General features: G+C 42.5%; 1 protein-coding gene across 1 annotated transcript; it reads left to right on the top strand.

Moving 5' to 3' along the window:
• The first annotated feature begins 1,927 nt into the window (after nt 1-1,927).
• On the top strand, nt 1,928-19,023 carry urad (ureidoimidazoline (2-oxo-4-hydroxy-4-carboxy-5-) decarboxylase). Its single transcript, XM_073043813.1, has 2 exons — nt 1,928-2,130; nt 18,536-19,023. The coding sequence occupies exons 1-2, from the start codon at nt 1,956-1,958 to the stop codon at nt 18,886-18,888; spliced, it is 528 nt and encodes a 175-aa protein (XP_072899914.1). The 5' UTR covers nt 1,928-1,955; the 3' UTR covers nt 18,889-19,023.
• Nucleotides 19,024-19,910: the final 887 nt, after the last annotated feature.

Below are 19,910 nucleotides of genomic sequence, written 5' to 3'. Positions count from 1 at the left end.
GCTCACCACTGAGCCCCAGCAACTGAGGTGTGGGGTGTTTGCATTGAGCTGAGCTGAGCAGGCTCAGTCTCACTCACTGGGTTGGTGAGGCTGGCTGCCGGCCGCTCCTCCCATGCCCACTTGCTGTTTCTGTCATCCTCTCCTGCACGTTGGTTTTGTTCATTCCCAACTTACAGAAACAGATCTCAAGGCCCTTTTGTAACCTGGGGTATTCCATAAGACCACAAGACTATCAGAAATAGGAGCAAAATTAGGCCTTTCAGCCCTTTTGGTCTGATTTATTATTTCTCTCAACTCTATTCTCCTACCTTCTCCCTGTACCTTTTAATCACTGTATTCATTAAAGTAACTAAAACATAACATTTTATAAACATGGGAGATTCTGCAGATGTTGAAGTGTTATGGAATTTTACAGAGTGACTAATTCATAATTCAATTTATATCCATTGAATGATTCATTCTGGTTAAGAAATCGATTAGCACTGCAGTCTGTGAAGTTACACCGGGTTTCTGAACTTCCAACTTAAACTAATTGTAAAATTGAGGCCAGAAACTTTTCTTCATAAGGTTAAGTGCCACATTTTGTTGGAAACAGCTTAAAGAAGAGTACCTAAAACCATTTGACATAAATCAGATTGTTACCAGCGCCCTTTTCCAGGATTTCCACAGATCTTCCGCTGCAGTGATTGTAGGAGTTTGGAAGTCCCCATGTGAAGTTTGAGGCAGCTGAATAAATGTCAATTCCCTCTAAAATGCAGCAGGAACTTTAGTTTCCTGACTGCACTCTTTGTCCTGTAGGACTCCTGCACTCCTAAATGACCAGCTGATTATATATCAGAGGACACCACTGATAGATAGATAGATAGATAGATAGATAGATACTTTATTCATCCCCATGGGGAAATTCAACATTTTTTCCAATGTCCCATACACTTGTTTTAGCAAAACTAATTACATAAAATTACTGTAAAAATATGATATGCATCTAAATCACTCTCTCAAAAAGCATTAATAATAGCTTTTAAAAAGTTCTTAAGTAGTTTACTTAGATACATTAAATACAATCAACCCCGGCACTTTAACATATCTTACTCCTGGCGGTTGAATTGTAAAGCCTAATGGCATTGGGGAGTATTGACCTCTTCATCCTGTCTGAGGAGCATTGCATCGATAGCAACCTGTCGCTGAAACTGCTTCTCTGTCTCTGGATGGTGCTATGTAGAGGATGTTCAGGGTTTTCCATAATTGACCGTAGCCTACTCAGCGCCCTTCGCTCAGCTACCGATGTTATACTCTCCAGTACTTTGCCCACGACAGAGCCCGCCTTCCTTACCAGCTTATTAAGACGTGAGGCGTCCCTCTTCTTAATGCTTCCTTCCCAACACGCCACCACAAAGAAGAGGGCGCTCTCCACAACTGACCTATAGAACATCTTCAGCATCTCACTACAGACATTGAATGACGCCAACCTTCTAAGGAAGTACAGTCGACTCTGTGCCTTCCTGCACAAGGCATCTGTGTTGGCAGTCCAGTCTAGCTTCTCGTCTAACTGTACTCCCAGATACTTGTAGGTCTTAACCTGCTCCACACATTCTCCATTAATGATCACAGGCTCCATATGAGGCCTAGGTCTCCTAAAGTCCACCACCATCTCCTTGGTCTTGGTGATATTGAGACGCAGGTAGTTTGAGTTGCACCATATCACAAAGATATGGTACAGATTTTGTTCATCTAAACTTCTCACAGACCGAGCTGACCACCAATTCCACCTGCCTCACAGAACTGAAAATGTGCAGGTTTAGAAATAGCAGATTGCCCAAACATTGCCAGCTCCAGGGCAAGAGGTGATTTGCTCTCTGAAGGGGCATTAGCCTCACGTTCACAGTTACTGAAAGTAAATAGAGTTCATTTCGGGCTCTTTGCATTCTGCTCTGTGAAACAGCCAGGCAACAGTCATGGAGATACACATCTTTAACTCTATGGATTATGAAGAGTTTGTTGACAAGTTTGGGAACGCGATTGAGAGATGCCCACTGATTGCAGCTACAGTTTGGACTAATCGTCCTTTTACAAGTTTGGATGCTTTGGAAAAAGCATTTGGAGACTTCATAGATTTATTGCCTTCATCTGGTAAGTAAACAAGAATGTTCTACCCCATTTATTTAAAATCTGAACTTATGCACGTAAGATCATGTTAAATAGAAACTCCCCAAATTTCCAGCTGAACACCACTGTGACAAGGTTTTATTGTTTATCATGAGGGTTAAAATAAAAGCAAAATAATATTCTGTACTAAAACTGAAAGGAAAATCACAATTATTTACATAGTCAGCAGAGCCTCAGAACATGATAATCATTTGTTTGCAGCAAGAGCCAGAACAAAATCAATATTGAATGCACAAAGTTAAATATTTCTTACTAAAGGTAAGAGAAACCATGAATACTAGAAACCTACATTCAAATTTCAAGATTCAAGATTGTTTATTGTCATTTTACAATACACAAGCGTAAACAAGAATAAATTGATTGTTAACTTAACCTAGGAAGAAATGAAACACCTGTTTCATTTTGAATTACCATGGTTTATCACTATTGAACACATGTAGACACTTGGCTATGTAATTCTGGTGCTTGTGTTCTGCAGAAGTCTTGTAATTAAAGTGATGGACTGGGCCCTATCCTCTACTTTTTGTAGGATTTTCTGTTCAAGGGCATTGGTGTTTCCATACCAGGCTGTGATACTCTCCAATATACATCTACAGAAGTCTGTCAAACTTTTATGTGTCGTGCCAAATCTTTGCAAACTCCTAAGAAAGTGGAGGCGCTGCTGTGCTTTTTGTAAATTGCACTTACATGCTGGGCCCAGGACAGGTCCTCCAAAATAATAACACCAAGGAATTGTAAGTTGCTGACCCTCTCCACCTCTGATTCCGTGATGAAGACTGGCTCCTGTTCCTCTGGTTTCCTCATCCTTAAGTTAATAATCAACTCCTTGGTCTTACTGACATTGAGTAAGGGTTGTTGTTGTGTCACCGCTCAGCCAGATTTTCAATCTCCTTCCTAGATACTGTTTTGTCACCACCTTTGATTTGGTCTATGACAATGGTATCATCAGCAAAATTGAATATGTCATTGAAGCTGTCCTTAGCTGCACAGCGATAAGTATAAAGTGAGTAGAGCAGGGGGGTAAGGACACAGTCTTGTGGTGCACCTGTGCTGATGGAGATCATGGAGATGTTGTTGCCAATCTGAACGGACTGACGTCTGCAAGTGAGGAAATGGAGCATCCAATTGCATGAGGATGTATTGAGGCCAAGGTAGTGAAGCTTATTGATTAGTTTTGAGAGGATGATGGTATTAAATGTCAAGCTGTAGTTAATAAAGAGCATCCTGGTGTATGAATCTTTGCTGTCCAGATGTCCCAGGATTGAGTGAAAAGCCAATGAGTTGGCATCTGCTGTGGACCTGTTGCTCCAGTAGTCAAACTGGAACAGGTTCAAGTCACTTAGAACCATAGAACATTACAGCACAGAAACAGGCCTTTTGGCCCTGCTTGGCTGTGCCAAACCATTTTTCTGCCTAGTCCCACTGACCTGCACCTAGACCATATCCCTCCATACCCCTCTCATCCATGTACCTGTCCAATTTGTTCGTAAATGTTAGAAGTGAGCCTGCATTCACCACTTCAACTGGAAGCTCATTCCACACTCCCACTGCTCTCTCTATGAAGAAGCTCCCCCTAATGTTCCTTTTAAACTTTTCCCTTTTCACCCTTAACCCATGCGCTCTGGTATTTTTCTCCCCTAGCCTCAGTGGAAAAAGCCTGCTTGCATTCACTCTATCTATACCCATCATAATTTTATACACCTCTATCAAATCTCCCCTCATTCGTCTACACTCCAGGGAATAAAGTCCAAACCTATTCAACCTTTCTCTATAACTCAGTTTCACAAGTCCCAGCAACATCCTTGTAAACCTTCTCTGCACTTTTTCAACCTTATTAATATCCTTCCTGTAATTAGGTGACCAAAACTGCACACAATACTCCATATTCGGCCTCACCAATTTCTTATACAACCTCACCAAAACATTCCAACTCTTATACTCAATACTTTGATTTATAAAGACCAATGTGCCAAAAACTCTCTTTACGACCCTATGACGCCACTTTTAGGGAATTATGTATCTGTATTCCCAGATCCCTCTGTTCTACTGCACTCCTCAGTGTCCGACCATTTACCTTGTATGTTCTACCTTGATTTGTCCTTCCAAAGTGCAATACCTCACACTTGTCTGCATTAAACCCCATCTGCCATTTGTCAGCCCATTTTTCCAGCTGATCCAAATCCCTCTGCAAGCTTTGAAAACCTTCCTCACTGTCCACTACACCTCCAATCTTTGTATCATCAGCAAATTTGCTGATCCAGTTTACCACATTATCATCCAGATCATTGATATAGATGACAAATAACAATGGACCCAGCACTGATCCCTGTGGCACACCACTAGTCACAGGCCTCCACTCAGAGTAGCAATCCTCCACTACCACTCTCTGGCTTCTTCCATTGAGCCAATGTCTAATCCAATTTACTACCTCTCCATGTATACCTAGTGACTGAATCTTCCTAACTAACCTCCCATGTGGGACCTTGTCAAAGGCCTTACTGAAGTCCATGTAGACAACATCCACTGCCTTCCCTTCATCCACTTTCCTGGTAATCTCCTCGAAAAACTCTAACAGATTGGTTAAACATGACCTACCATGCACAAAGCCATGTTGACTCTCTCTAAGTCCCTGTCTATCCAAATACTTGTAGATCCTATCTCTTGGTACTCATTCCAATAATTTACCTACTACTGACATCAAACTTATCAGCCTATAATTTCCCGGATTACTTTTAGAGCCTTTTTTAAACAATGGAACAACATGAGTCCTCCAGTCCACCAGCACATCACCCGTGGATATCGACATTTTAAATATTTCTGCCAGGGCCCCTGCAATTTCAACTTTAGCCTCCTTCAAGGTCTGAGGGAATACTCTGTCAGGTCCTGGGGATTTATCTACTTTGATTTGCCTCAAGACAGCAAGCACCTCCTCCTCTTTAATCTGTATAAGTTCCATGACCTCACTACTTATTTGCCTTATTTCCATAGACTCCTTGCCAGTTTCCTTAGTAAATACAAATGCAAAAAACCCATTTAATATCTCTCCCATTTCTTTTGGTTCCATACATAGCTGACCACTCTGATCTTCAAGAGGACCAATTTTATCCCTTACTGTCCTTTTGCTCTTAATATACCTGCAGAAGTTCTTAGGATTATCCTTCACCTTGACTGCCAAAACAACCTCATGTCTTGTTTTAGCCCTCCTGTTTTCTTTCTTCAGTATTTTCTTGCACTTTTTATACTCCTCAAGCACCTTATTTCCTATACACATCATACATCTCTCTCTTCTTCTTTATCAGAGTTCCAATATCCCTGGTGTTGGCGTGTGGCCTAGTGGGCAAGGCATCAGACTAGTAACCTGAAGGTCACTGGTTTGAGTCTCAGCTGAGACAGCGTGTTTGTGACCTTGAGCAAGGCACTTAACAACACATTGCTCTGTGACAACACTGGTGCCAAGCTGCAGGGGTCCTAGTGCCCTTCCCTTGGACAACATCGGTGGCGTGGAGAGGGGAAGGCCTGCAGCTTGGGCAACTGCCTGTCTCCCATACAACCCTGCCCAGGCCTGCGCCCTGGAAATTCCAGGCGCAGATCCGTGGTCTCTTGAGACCGACGGATGCCACCACCAATATCCCTAGAAAACCAAGGTTCCTTATTCTTATTCACTTTGCCTTTAATCCTGCCAGAGATTAAACCAATATCCTTTAAGCCAACATACAAACTCTGCACTCTCAGAATTTCTCCTTTGAAGGCCTCCCACTTACCAATCACATCCTTGCCAGAGAACAAACCTGACCCAATCTACGCTTTTTAGATCCTTTCTCATTTCTTCAAATTTGGCCTTTTTCCAGTTTAGAACCTCAACCCAAGGACCAGATCTATCTTTATCCATGATCAAGTTGAAACTAATGGTGTTATGATCACTGGAACCAAAGTGTTCCCCTACACACACTTCCGTCACTTGTCCTAACTCGTTTCTTAATAGGAGATCTAATATTGCATCCTCTCTAGTTGGTACCTCTATATATTGATTTAGAAAACTTTCCTGAACACATTTTACAAACTCTAGCCCGTCTAGACCTTTAACAGTATGGGAGTCCCAATCAATATGTGGAAAATTAAAATCCCCTACTATCACAACTTTATGTTTCCTGCAGTTGTCTGCTATCTCTCTGCAGATTTGCTCCTCCAATTCTCTCTGACTATTGAGTGGTCTATAATACAACCCCATTAATGTGGTCATACCTTTCCTGTTTCTCTGCTCCACCCATATGGCCTCAGTAGACAATCCCTCTAATCTGTCCTGCCTGAGCACAGCTGTAACATTTTCCCTGACTAGCAATGCCACCGCCCCCCCCCCCCCCACCCTTCATCCCTCTGCCTCTATCACGTCCTGAAACATCAGAACCCTGGAACATTAAGCTGCCAGTCCTGCCCCTCCTGTAGCCAAGTTTCACTAACGGCTATAATGTCAAAATTCCATGTGTCAATCCACACCCTCAGCTCGTCTGCCTTCCCCACAATACTCCTCGCATCGAAATAGACACACATCAGAACATGATTACCACCACACACAACTCTTCTATTTGTGGCTCTGTATGAACTTTTAACATAATTTATTTTCACCCCCCGCTCCACTATCTGCTCTGTCACTCTGGTTTCCATCCCCCATGCAAATCTAGTTTAAACCCTCCCCAACAGCACTAGCAAACCTTCCTGCAAGGATATTGGTCCCCCTGTAGTTCAGGTGTAACCCGTCTCTCTTGTACAGGTCCCACCTGCCCCAGAAGAGGTCCCAATGATCCAAAGATCTGAAACCCTGCCCCCTACACCAGTTCCTCAGCCATGTGTTCATTCTCCAGAGCATCCTACAATTACCCTCACTGGCACGTGGCACAGGCAGCAATCCTGAGATTACTACCCTCGAGGTCCTGCTTTTTAACTTCCTACCAAGCTCTCTGTCTCACTCTGCAGGACCTCCTCATTCTTTCTTCCTACGTCATTGGTACCAATTTGTACCATGACATCTGGCTGCTCACCCTCCCACTTCAGAATGCTGTGCACGCGATCAGAGACATCCCTGACCCTGGCACCCGGGAGGCAACAAACCAACCAGGCATCTCTGTCGCGACCACAGAACCTCCTTTCTGTACCTCTAACTATCGAGTCCCCTATCACTACCACTCTCCTCTTCTGCCTCCCTCCCTTCTGCACTGCAGAATCAGAATCAGTGCCAGAGATCCAGTTGCCGCAGCTTGTCCCAGGTAGGTCATCCCCCCAACAGTATCCAAATCGGTATAGTTGTTGTTGAGGGGAATGGCCACAGGGGAACCCTGCTCTGCCTGCCCTTTCCCCTTTCCTCGCCTGATGGTAACCCAATTAGCTGTGCACTGCTCCCTTGGCATAGCTACCTCCCTGAAACTACTATCTATAAACTCCTCATTCTCCTGAGATCATCCAGCTCCTGCTCCAGTTCCCTAACGCTGTTTGTTAGGAGCTGCAGCTGGATGCACTTCCTGCAGGTGTCATTGCCAGGGACACCAGAGGTCACCCCGATTCCCACATCCTGCAAGAGGAGCATTCCAACATCCTGCCTGCCATTCGCTCTAAACTTACTAGTTAAAAAAAGAAATTGAATGAGATAAAAAAACAACAGCAACTTACCGGAACCTACCCTCGCCTCTGCCTGTTCACACCGAAGCCTGTTGAGCCAAAGCCGTCCCACTCTGACTCAGTCCACTCTGACGATGGCTACCACGATGATGGCCACTTTGCTAGACGAACCTTCTTTTATAGTGCGCTAGCTGGCCGGCTGTCTTCAGCTCCTCCGCTCCCAATTGGTTGGTCACTTAAAAACTCCTTAGGCAAGAGTGGAAGTGGATAAAATAGGGTCTTTTAAGAGCCTCTTAGTTAGGTACATGCAACTTAGAAAAATAGAGGGCTATGTGGTAAGGGAATTCTAGATAATTCTTGGAGTAGGTTACATGGTCGGCACAACATTGTGGGCCAAAGGGCCTGTAATGTGCTGTAGATGTTCCATGATCCTCGGGGGCTGTGAGAGTTTGTGTTGGTTCCTCCATGTTTTGATGGTCAAAGGAAGCATTGAGTTCATCTGGAAGCCAAGCCCTATTATTGCCTATGTCGCTTGATTTAACTTTATAGAAAGTGATCGGTGGAGCTTTATAAGAGCTCCAAAGCATTTTGGGAATTCTTTTGCTTACTAAGTGTATTTGAAGATGAGCCTCACACTAAATATCCATAGTACAAGGGTCTTTCATCAGCTTACCCTAAACATAAGACTGCTTTGTGTTTCTAAAAATCAACATCCATGGACAAAGTATTATGTATTCATGTATATTTTGCCCCTTACTGTTTGCTGTCAAGCTTCCCTGTGTATTACATTCTGATTGTAATGAGAGAGAACATTCTGGGTAGATGACTTCCAAGCGAAATAAACATTAGCACATTTGTTCCTCACCTCTCTGTCTCTCGTGTGTGTTATTCACGGCCACCCGGCTTCCCAGTGCCACAAACATAATACCTGGCAACGAGGTGACGTCCTCACATAATATTTTTTGTTTTGCTTCCGATGGCAAGAAAAATCTGGGTACAAGGCTGGTGGTGTGCTGCTGCGTAATGTGGGTGAGTGAAGAGAAGACACTGCTCTCCATAAGAAAATGGCTGCAGGAAGCATGGTGAGGGGAGAGAATGAAAGTGGGATGGATAAATAGAACAAATAAGAGGGGGGGGGGGAGAGAGAGAGAGAGAAATGGATAAGTCTAGTCAACTTTTGTGAAATGTAATTGTGTTTGAAAATTGTGACAATGTTTGGAAGTATGGGGCCAAATGACAAAATGACAGAGTCTTGGAATTCATATCCCGAAAGATTTGAAAAATTTTGCACGCAGATCGGATTTCAGATGATAGTCATGTTCCAACATTTCTGATTGTGATGGGTGATAAAACATTTAATTTATCATGCAGTCTACTTTTGTTATGTTTTATAATGCCAGAAACTAATTGAAAGAAAAACACAGGAGCCAGGATGAATGTATCCACTTAGTTTCTATTTAGTGAAACACGCACATATAACATGGTGACATAATGACATATCTCATTCACGTACTTCTTACATATAACCCATTATGAATTACGCAAATAAAGAATGTTTAATCAAACAATATAGTTATGCAATTACTGAAAATACACCACACTCCTCCCTGAATGGCTATAAACCCAGCTCATCCATGGAGATGGCAGCTAAAGAAGAACAGCTATTAGGTGCATCTTCCCAAGTTTATAAAGTTTCTACTGACTTTAAGAATAAGACACCTGTTGGTAATCAATGTTACCATTGTGGCAAAACTGGGCATTCAGCAAAAGAATGCTGGTATGAGGATTAAAATTGCTGAAACTATGGCAAAAAGGGACAAATTGAACATGTCTGCAAAAGTAAAAAGACACTGTAATGAAGAGAAATGGCTTTTGGAAAAACAAAAAGATAAATGTGAACAAGATGCAGCACACTGAGGATGAACTGAGTGACTCTCACTCTGTGGTAGAGAAGCGTTGTGTGTTTTATCTGTTTCAGGACACAGAGATAGCTATTGGATGACCCTGCAGCTGGATGGGGCCACAGCGAGGATGCGGGTGCTGCAGGATCGCTGGTGCCAGAGACAATTTGCAAGGGGAAATTGCAGCCTCTTACCCCAGAAAAGACAAGGTTTACCCAAAAGACTTCCACTGGTGCGATTGCTCCAGTGAGAGGAATAGTGCGTGTTACAGTGGAGATTAACAAACAGAGAAAGAAACTTCCATTCCATTGTTAAAGGTCGTTATCCAGCACTTCTGGGCCGCTTGTGGAGCAGCTCAAGCTCAGCCTGATTGGTGGGAGCACAAGACTACAAGAGGTGTTGAAGAGAACTGGACAGTATGGCAGGAATCACTGTTAAGCTGGCTTTTAAGTTTGACAGAACACCCAAATGCCTGAAAGCAAGATGTTTTTCATATACTCTCAAACCAAAGATAAAGGAAAGACTGGTCCAGAGTAAGGTATTGGAACCAGTGTGTGTAAGTAAATGGGTGACTCCAGTGGTTCCTGTCCTAAAAAGGAATGGGTCATTAAGGGTTTTTGGAGATCTCAAGGTAACCATTAGCCCGGTTCTTATGGCTGATTAATACCCTCTCCCCGTCACTGATGACCTTTTTGCACAATTGTCAGAGGACAGACATTTAGATAGATAGATAGATAGATAGATACTTTATTCATCCCCATGGGGAAATTCAACTTTTTTTCCAATGTCCCATACACTTGTTGTAGCAAAACTAATTACATACAATACTTAACTCAGTAAAAATATGATATGCATCTAAATCACTATCTCAAAAAGCATTAATAATAGCGTTTAAAAAGTTCTTAAGTCCTGGCGGTTGAATTGTAAAGCCTAATGGCATTGGGGAGTATTGACCTCTTCATCCTGTCTGAGGAGCATTGCATCGATAGTAACCTGTCGCAGAAACTGTTTCTCTGTCTCTGGATGGTGCTATGTAGAGGATGTTCAGAGTTTTCCATAATTGACCGTAGCCTACTCAGCGCCCTTCGCTCAGCTATCGATGTTAAACTCTCCAGTACTTTGCCCACGACAGAGCCCGCCTTCCTTACCAGCTTATTAAGACGTGAGGCGTCCCTCTTCTTAATGCTTCCTCCCCAACACGCCACCACAAAGAAGAGGGCGCTCTCCACAACTGACCTATAGAACATCTTCAGCATCTCACTACAGACATTGAATGACGCCAACCTTCTAAGGAAGTACAGTCGACTCTGTGCCTTCCTGCACAAGGCATCTGTGTTGGCAGTCCAGTCAAGCTTCTCGTCTAACTGTACTCCCAGATATTTGTAGGTCTTAACCTGCTCCACACATTCTCCATTAATGATCACTGGCTCCATATGAGGCCTAGATCTCCTAAAGTCCACCACCATCTCCTTGGTCTTGGTGATATTGAGACGCAGGTAGTTTGAGTTGCACCATATCACAAAGTCCTGTATCAGTTTCCTATACTCCTCCTCCTGTCCATTCCTGACACACCCCACTATGGCCGTGTCATCAGCGAACTTCTGCACATGGCAGGACTCCGAGTTATACTGGAAGTCTGATGTGTACACTCGCAGATGCACGTGGAGCCAGAGTGACAGGAATTGTTGAGTAAAGTTTCTCACAAAGGAATGTTCAGGTATCGAAGGCGACCATTTGGTATCTCCTGTACTTTTTCAGTGAGCAATGGACCAGATCCTGAGCAGGCTAACAGAGTGCAAAGCAATTGGGATGACTTACCCATTACTATGAAAAATGACTGTGAGCACCTTCAAACCTAGGATGCTACAAGACCAGCACAAACTGACCAGTCTAGATCCAGTTGTGGAAATGGGACAGGATTCTGAAACAACTGAAAATCCTCCATTACAGACATCCCACCTCTCCCGGAAGTTCCGAGAGTCTCCCACAAATTGATAGCGGCTCCCTGACGCCTGCAATTTATATACAATATCCCGAAAATAGATTTTTTTTGAGAGCGAGCGAGAGGGAGAGAGAGAGTGACAGATGTAGTGAGAGAGTGATAGAGGGAGCATCTTGATTGGTCTCTCTTTGTGCTAAGTAGACCTATCAGTTTTCTCTGTGGGCGGGCTTTACAGTCGACCTCTCTCTCTCTCTTTCATTGTCCATCAGTTCAGTTTAATGTCCTGCAAAATTAACAAACTCATTGAAAGAAACATAGAAACAAAGAAAACCTACAGCACAATACAGGTTCTTCGGCCCACAAAATTGTGCCAAACATGTCCCTACCTTAGAAATTAATAGGCTTAACTATAGCCCTCTATTTTACTAAGCTCCATGTACCTATCTAAAAGCCCCTTAAAAGACCCTATCGTATCTGCCTCCACCACCGTTGCTGGCAGCCCATTCCATGCACTCACCACTCTCTGAGTAAAAAACTTACCCCTGACATCTCCTCTGTACCTACTCCCCAACACCTTAAACCTGTGTCCTCTTGTGGCAACCATTTCAGCCTCTGACTATCCACATGATCAATACCTCTCATCATCTTGTACACCTCTATCAGGTCACCTCTCATCCTCCGTCGCTCCAAGGAGAAAAGGCCAAGTTCACTCAACCTATTCTCATAAGGCATGCTCCCCAATCCAGGCAACATCCTTGTAAATCTCCTCTGCACCCTTTCTATGGGTACAGAGACTATTGACACAGACTGCTATGAGGTTGAGACTTCCGGCAAAATGCTCAAATCTGCCAAGCAAGCCACATCACAGTACAAGGAAAGTTTGAGCCACATCACAGTACAAGGGAAATTTGCAAAAGAAATAGAAAAGCTATTTGCAATATGTGATCAAATAAATTGTTGTGTTCTTACATAATCAAATGTCCTGTGTACATACACCCTTGGAGGCCGACTGGGGGAGGGGGATATGGGGTTGCAGGAGGCGGCGGTGGTGGGGCTACCTCCCTGAAATGAGTTTTTGCAGGGTGGGATGTCTGCCATTAGGAACAACTGACACAGCCAGTGCCCCTCCAGCACCTGTGCTTTCTGTGCTGCCTAGTGCAGTATCCAAGCCAAGATATATACAGACACCACCAGGAGATAGAATGAATTTGGCGTCATCCCCAGGTTTTTAGTACCCTCACAGGAACAGGCGTCTGCCAGACAGATTGAAACTCTCAGTTAGTGACTAAACCTCATCACATCGGGCAGAATAATTCCCAAGGTCATGTCAGGGAATAGAGGCAGTCTGCCCTCTGCCTGGTTTGGAAAAAAAATGTCTTTTGTTGCTGGTTGAATTTGATAACTACTCCATTTAATGTTAATAGTTCAGGAGTTGGCCTGTATATGAGAAGGGGTGAAAACTTTAAAATAAAGGGGAAGGTACATGTTATGTATTCATGTATATTTCGATCCTTACGGGTTGCTGTCAAATTTTCCTGTGGATTACGTTCTGAATGTAATGTGAAAGGGCATTCTTGGTAGATGTCTTGCAAGCAAAATAAACAGCAGCACATTTCTCCGTCTCTCATGTGTGTTATTCGTGGCCACCTGGCTCCCCAGTGCCACAAACATAACATAGAGTCTGGTTGAATGGATCATTACAAATACTTCAGGAGCCAATTCATAGAAAAGCAGACGTTAGTGATGAAATCCATCCAACTGCCAGTGTGCCAGTACCACCATCTACCAAACAGAAGGCAAGACTTCATACACGGCACGAAGCCCATGGTCTTCAGATTGTATCCCCTCCTATGTACGGCAAGGGCATTGTCAGCCTGTAATAAGCACATTGAAATGGAGGAAACTAGCACCAAAATAAAATTCCATTGGCAGAATCAGCAAACCTACCTTTGTGATCTCTTCCGGCCACAACATCTGATCAGATTCAAACAACTTCACTGCAGACACCTTTGACATCAAAACCATGAAGCAAACCTTTTCCAAGCTCCATCACAGCGAGGGCTTTCCAGGAGAACGGAGAAATTGTTTCAAGGGTATTCTTAGAATCTGGGGGGAAAAAATGTCACACCCTCACAGACTTCTGGGGAGGCAACAAAAACTTTGAGTATCTTTGATGGGAGCTGTGCACAAACAGACAGTAAAAGAGAAAAAAAAGCACAGTCCTGTCTTAATGAGATCCACCTCTCACATAATGGCCTTAACCCATCAGATTTCCATCATCACATACTGTATAGCTCTGATCAGATCACTGATTTTCATCAAACATCGGAATTCTTTATTGATTCCCAGAAAAGTATCAGATTGGTAATCTTAGAATCCGGATATGCAGATTTTACCAAGTGCTAAATCAGGTTATTGAGACATAGGAAAGCAAAACAATTCACTTCATTTTTAGAAGAAGGGAACAAACTGAAAAATATAGGAATTATGTCAAACACATAGAATCCTGGAGCACTGATTACAATAATGGAAATAAGATTGAGGCACTGAAAGATGAGTTAAAATCATGGTCAAGAATAATACTGGAAGTCAGTATCTTGGATTAATTTGGATGATGGAATTGATGGCTTTGTGGACAAGTTCATGGACAATGCAAAGATAGGTGGAGGGGCAGGTAGATTTGAGGAAGTATTGAGGCTATAGAAGGACTTGGACAGATTAAGAGAATGGGCAAAGAAGTGGCAGATAGAATACAGTGTCCGGAAGTATATGGACAAGCACTTTGGTAGAAGAAATAAAAGCATTTCTCTCTAAGCGGAGAGAAAATGCAAAAATCTGATGTGCAAAGGGACTGGGTAGTCCTCGTGCAGGTTTCCCTGATAGTTAATTTGCAGGGTGAATTGGTGTGAGGAAGGCAAATGTGATGTTAGCATTCAGTTCATGAGGACTAGAATATAAAAGCAAGCATGCAATGTTAAGCCTTTATTAGGCGCTGGTGAGGCCTCATGGAGTATTGTAAGCAGTTCTGGGCACATTATCTAAGAAAGGATGTTGAAGAAGGTTCACGAAAATAATTCCGGATTGAAAGCCTTGTCATATGAGGAGTGTTTGGTGGCTCAGGGCCTGTATTCACTGGAATTCAGAAGAGTAAAGGGTGACTTCATTGAAACTTATCAAATGTTGAAAGACCTCAATAGAGTGGATGTGGAGAGGATGTTTCCAATGGTGGGAGAGTTTAGGACCAGAGGACACAGCCTCAAAATAGAGGGGAGTCCTTTTAGAATGAAGATGAAAAAGAATTTCTTTAACCAGAGAGTGGTGGATCTGTGAAATTCATTGCCTTTGGCAGCTGTTGTGGAGGCCAAAGCAATGGCTATATTTAAGGCTGAGGCATTTTTGATTAGTCAGGACATGATGGGTTATGGGGAGAAGGCAGAAGATTGGGGCTGAGAGGGAGAATGGTTAATAGATTAATGAAGGCAGATTCAGAGAGAGATTGGAACAAAGAGACAAATTAAAACTGCAAATTGTAGCCATTGCTGAAACTGAAACCAAAAGGAGAATGTTGGAAATGCCCGATAGATCTGTTACCATCTGTGGAGGGAGCAAACAATATTAACTCAGGTTTTCTCTCTCCACACGCATTGTCTGATCTGTTGGGAATTTCCAGCAAATCTATATTTTTATGTAACTGTATGTTTATTCCACTATCTTGTATGTGCTATATATGCCTTATTGTGCTATACGTGCTATACTGTGTACGGCTGTTGTTACTATGTTTGGCACCTTGGCCCCAGAGGAACGCTGTTTCGTTTGGCTGTGTTCATGGCTATTCATGTATGATTGAATGCCAATTAAACTTGAACTTGAACTTCTGCATCTGGTTTCCTGTTGCTGATCTCATTAAACAGTTTTAATGTGTCTTTTGATTTATTTGCACTCTCTCCAATGAGATGGCCCCATAAAATATTGCAATTACCTGGACAAATCTGGCCTCAGCTGGTCAGCAATATTCCATTCAGCCCATCCATCTCACTCTCGCCCTTCAAGCAGCTTAAAACTTGTCTCTCACTTTACCAATGTTGATGAAGGATCTCTGGCTTGAAACATTTCTGTGTTCCTCTTTCAATAGATGCTGCCTGACATGCTGAATATTTCCAGCATTTTTGGTATTAACGCTACAATGTGGAATTTGCTGCACAGGAATAATTGGGGCAAGCAATTTAATATATTCAAATAGAAGTTAAACTGTTGCAGGAGGGAGAAGGGAGTGGACTGATATTTTGACAATATTCATTACAATAGGATAAAAGGAGCCTTATGTGAATCATGATCACTTGCTCCATCTGCTGGAACATGGGACCTATTTTATTTCTATACTCACATATACCTGCGCAATGCCTTGGTTAAGATTTATACTGTTGTGCTGTAGGTATTTCATTTCAGCAGTTTTCTGCAAAAGCAGTGTGTCCTGCTGGTAGAATGTTTTGGTTTTGGCTAAAGATAAGGACCCTGCTGTTCCGCTTAGGAATGTTGTGTCAGCCAATCAGGTTGGTGGAATCAGGGAAAAGTTCTAGTGAAAACAAGGCGGAGAGAGTTTTGACGATGGATAGTATGGCTCACGGGGCTTTTTAGCGGAAGCTGTGAGGTACGACAGGAGGGAAGATGGCTGAGAATGCCATGGGAAGGAGCATCCATGTGGCGCGAGGCGCTCTGTGCAGATTAATGGCTTCAAGGAGGAAGGGCCAGTTGTCCCAAGAGAGAGCCCATTTGTTCAAGATGGATTTCAAGCGAAGTTCGGAACGTGGTGTGTGCTTTCGTGCAGCGTGTGAGTAAAATGACAACTCAAGGATGAGCACCAACTTTACGTGTACAATTGGACTGGTTTAATTATAATAGGCCCTTTTATTTTTTTTCTTTTCTTTTCCTACTAGCTGATCAGTAAAGCTAAAACTTGCAAATTCACTTTCTTTATAATCCTATGCAGTGCTCTATCTGTTATTTCTTGCTGACCGACAATTGTGTACAGGCAGTACTTCCACAGCTTTCACTTGAATTGAGGTTTCTTTAATTGGAACATCACTATGTTCCTGTCTGGTTGAACCCCAAAACATACCAACCCGAGACATATATTCAAATCTCAAACAAGAGAAAATCTTCAGATGCCGGAAATCCAAGCAACAAAAGGTCCTGCCGAAGGGTTTTGGCCCAAAACATCAATTTTCCATAGATGCTGCCTGGCCTGCTGAGTTCCTCCAGCATTTTGAGTCTGTTGCCTAGACATATATTGTTTATGAAAGGTGGCCTCCTCACCGCAGAGTCCCGTGGCTGTTAGCAGAGCAAGCCAGTGAGCCAAGTTTGCATATGAGCCTGGTGAGGGAGTTACACTTGGTTGAAAACCAACACTATGATTTAACAATATATCAGTTGTGGTTTTCACACGACGACAGTTGAAGGCAGTGTGATGAACTGAGAGAAAACCCAAGACTATGGAGTGAATGTTGATAACGCTGAAGTGGAGTAAGTTGAAGCCAGGTAGAAGAGACCAGAAACACCAAGTCAACAGAGTTGGGAAGTGGTCTGAGGGTGTGAATGAGACTTGAGCTCTAGAAAGAGACAAGCAGCAATTCCTGGGATGATATGAGGCCTAGTCAGCAGCTGAGGAGATCAGTCTGGGTATGTTATTAACCTACAGAATTTCTATCCAAGCATCACCCACTGAAAAATAAACAGTGGAATTAACACAAAACAGTTATTGTCTGAAATACTTTACCATGCAGGTGTTCTAGAAAAAACTTAGTCTCTGACACTCTGCTCATGAAAACATTCTTCTCTGCAAGAAGTGGTTCAACATTTATTTCAACTATTACTTCAGTACAGAAAAATAGGCTTCATTTTGATCTCATCCAATAGATGAAGTTAATCACCAAATGTAATAATTATAGAGAATTATACATTTAGTATTTTAATTTAATTCCATGAATATATGTAATATATTCTCCTGATTGCATTAAGCACTTGAATATAAATTCGAGAAATCTTGTCCATAAAATGTTAATCGGCCAGCAGGTGGTGCACTGTTCCTATTACATGGCAATAATTTGCATTGCCTGAGTTTTGCAGAAAATTGCTAACAGCTCCTAAAGAACGGCTGACATTTCACCCAGTAAGCACCACCAAGGCCGAGGTTTCCACACACGCACACCAAGCAAAAGTGCCACATTTCAAGCAGCTATTCAGAGAGCCTACTGAATAGTGGGCATGGCACAGAATTACAAGTTATTCAACACATCGACAGAGCCTCTTACCTTGTTGTATCTGGTGCCGAGAATTCTCCTCCACTGACTTCAGTGGAGAAAAATGGCTACGTTGGATTTTCCAACAGTACTTGCAATTACTTATGATTTTGTTAAGGTGTTTTAAGTCTATTTAATTTCAGAATCAGGATCAGGTTTATCATCACCAACAAATGCTATGAAATTTGTTATTTATGGCAGCTGTACAGTGCAAGACATAGAAAATACAAATAAATTAAAATACATAAATAAATGAATGGATAAATAGTTAGTAAGTAAGTAAATAAATAAATAGATAGATAGATAGATAGATAAGAGAGAACTAGAGTATTAGCAAGGTAAGTTTATAAGCTCATGGACTGTCCAGAAACCTGATGACAGAGGGCAAGAAGCTGTTGCCAAAGTGTTGAGTGCCTTCAGGTCACTGTAGCTCTGCCCAGGTGGTAGTGGTGAGAAAAGGGCATGTTCCAGGTGGTGATGTTCCTCAGTGATGCACGCCACCTTCTTGAGGCATTGTATGTCGAAGGCTGTAGGACTGCGAATCAAATAAAATTTTGAAAACTATATCTTAATAAATGTCAGATTTTTAACTTTCTACCACTTCCATTTGTGTTTGATAGGGAAAGAGGGACTCTTGCGATGTCATCCTGACCTGGCTGGTAGAGATCTGTTCAGAGGAATACTCTCATCTGAATCCCAGGGTGAGCAGACTCAAGCTGGATTAACCAATCTCACTGCAGAACAGAGATCCCAGCTTACTGAGTTAAATGTTTTGTATAAGAAAAAATTCCATTTTCCATTCGTGATCTGTGCCAGGATGAATGACAAGGACACCATAATCAAACAACTCAGCAGCAGGATTCACAACAGCCCAGAGCACGAGCTTAAGACCAGCATCGAAGAAGTTAAAAAAATCTGCCACCTGAGGCTTTTGGATATCTTCAATCAAGTACGCCATGGAACCAAGCTCTGACCGGACTACGGGAAAGGAAAGCAGAAATACGTCATTTAGTGCCTTCTGTTTGCTCCACCATTCAATAATATCATGGCTAATGTTCAGACTTAAACTGAAGAGATTCTGCAGATGCTGGAAATTGAGAGTAACACACCACAAAATGCTGGAGGAATTCATCGGGCCAGACAGCATCTATGGAGTAGAACAAACAGTTGATGTTTTGGGCTGAGACCTTTCATCAGGACTCAACGTCCACCATTTATTCTCCTCTATAGATGCTGTCTGATGTGGTGAGTTCCTTCAGCATTTTGTTCAAAGTTCAAAATAAATTCATTATAAAAGTATATATATGTGTCACCAATTACAACCCTGAGATTTAATTCTTGCGGGCGATCATAGCAAATACAAGAAACACACCAATGACTACTGTTCATCCCTGATTGCAATTTTAGAGAATATTTAAAATTCAACCAAATAATGGAAGACGACAGCAATATATAGGCCCAGAGCAAAGCTGCCAGATTGGCACTATGGCAGGAGGTGAATGAATGAATGAGAGTGATAGACTTACCTGATCTAGTCCCCACTATACTACTTATGGCAGGCACATTCATCCAACATAGCACAGGTAGAAGAGACCACCATTGTCCATGGATCTGTAATGGTGCTAAATGAGATATGTTCAGAACAAGTCTGACAGTTCAAAGCTGGGTATTCCTCAAACACGTGGACCATCAACTACAGCAGGAAGTACACCACCAGCAGCATTAAGGTCACGTTGCTATCAAGCTAGGAGATGAACCATAATTCAGTCAGGAATATAGGAGGGAATGCTGGTGCCAGCACCAACCATTCCTTAAGATTGCTGAAGTGCTAGCTAAGTGAAGTCTCAACTCACAACTACATGCTTGCAAGGCAAAATAAAGTAGTTCAAAGTTCAAAGTAAATTTATTATCAAAGTATGTACACATATGTCACCATATACAATTCTGAGATTCATTTTCTTGTGGGCATACTCAATAAATCCAATAACCATAACA

This window comes from Hemitrygon akajei, chromosome 4 (genome assembly GCF_048418815.1).
Source record: "Hemitrygon akajei chromosome 4, sHemAka1.3, whole genome shotgun sequence".
NCBI classification, from domain to species: domain Eukaryota; kingdom Metazoa; phylum Chordata; class Chondrichthyes; order Myliobatiformes; family Dasyatidae; genus Hemitrygon; species Hemitrygon akajei.
Note: the sequence above shows the minus strand (reverse complement) of the source record. Positions and strands in the feature narration are given on the sequence as shown.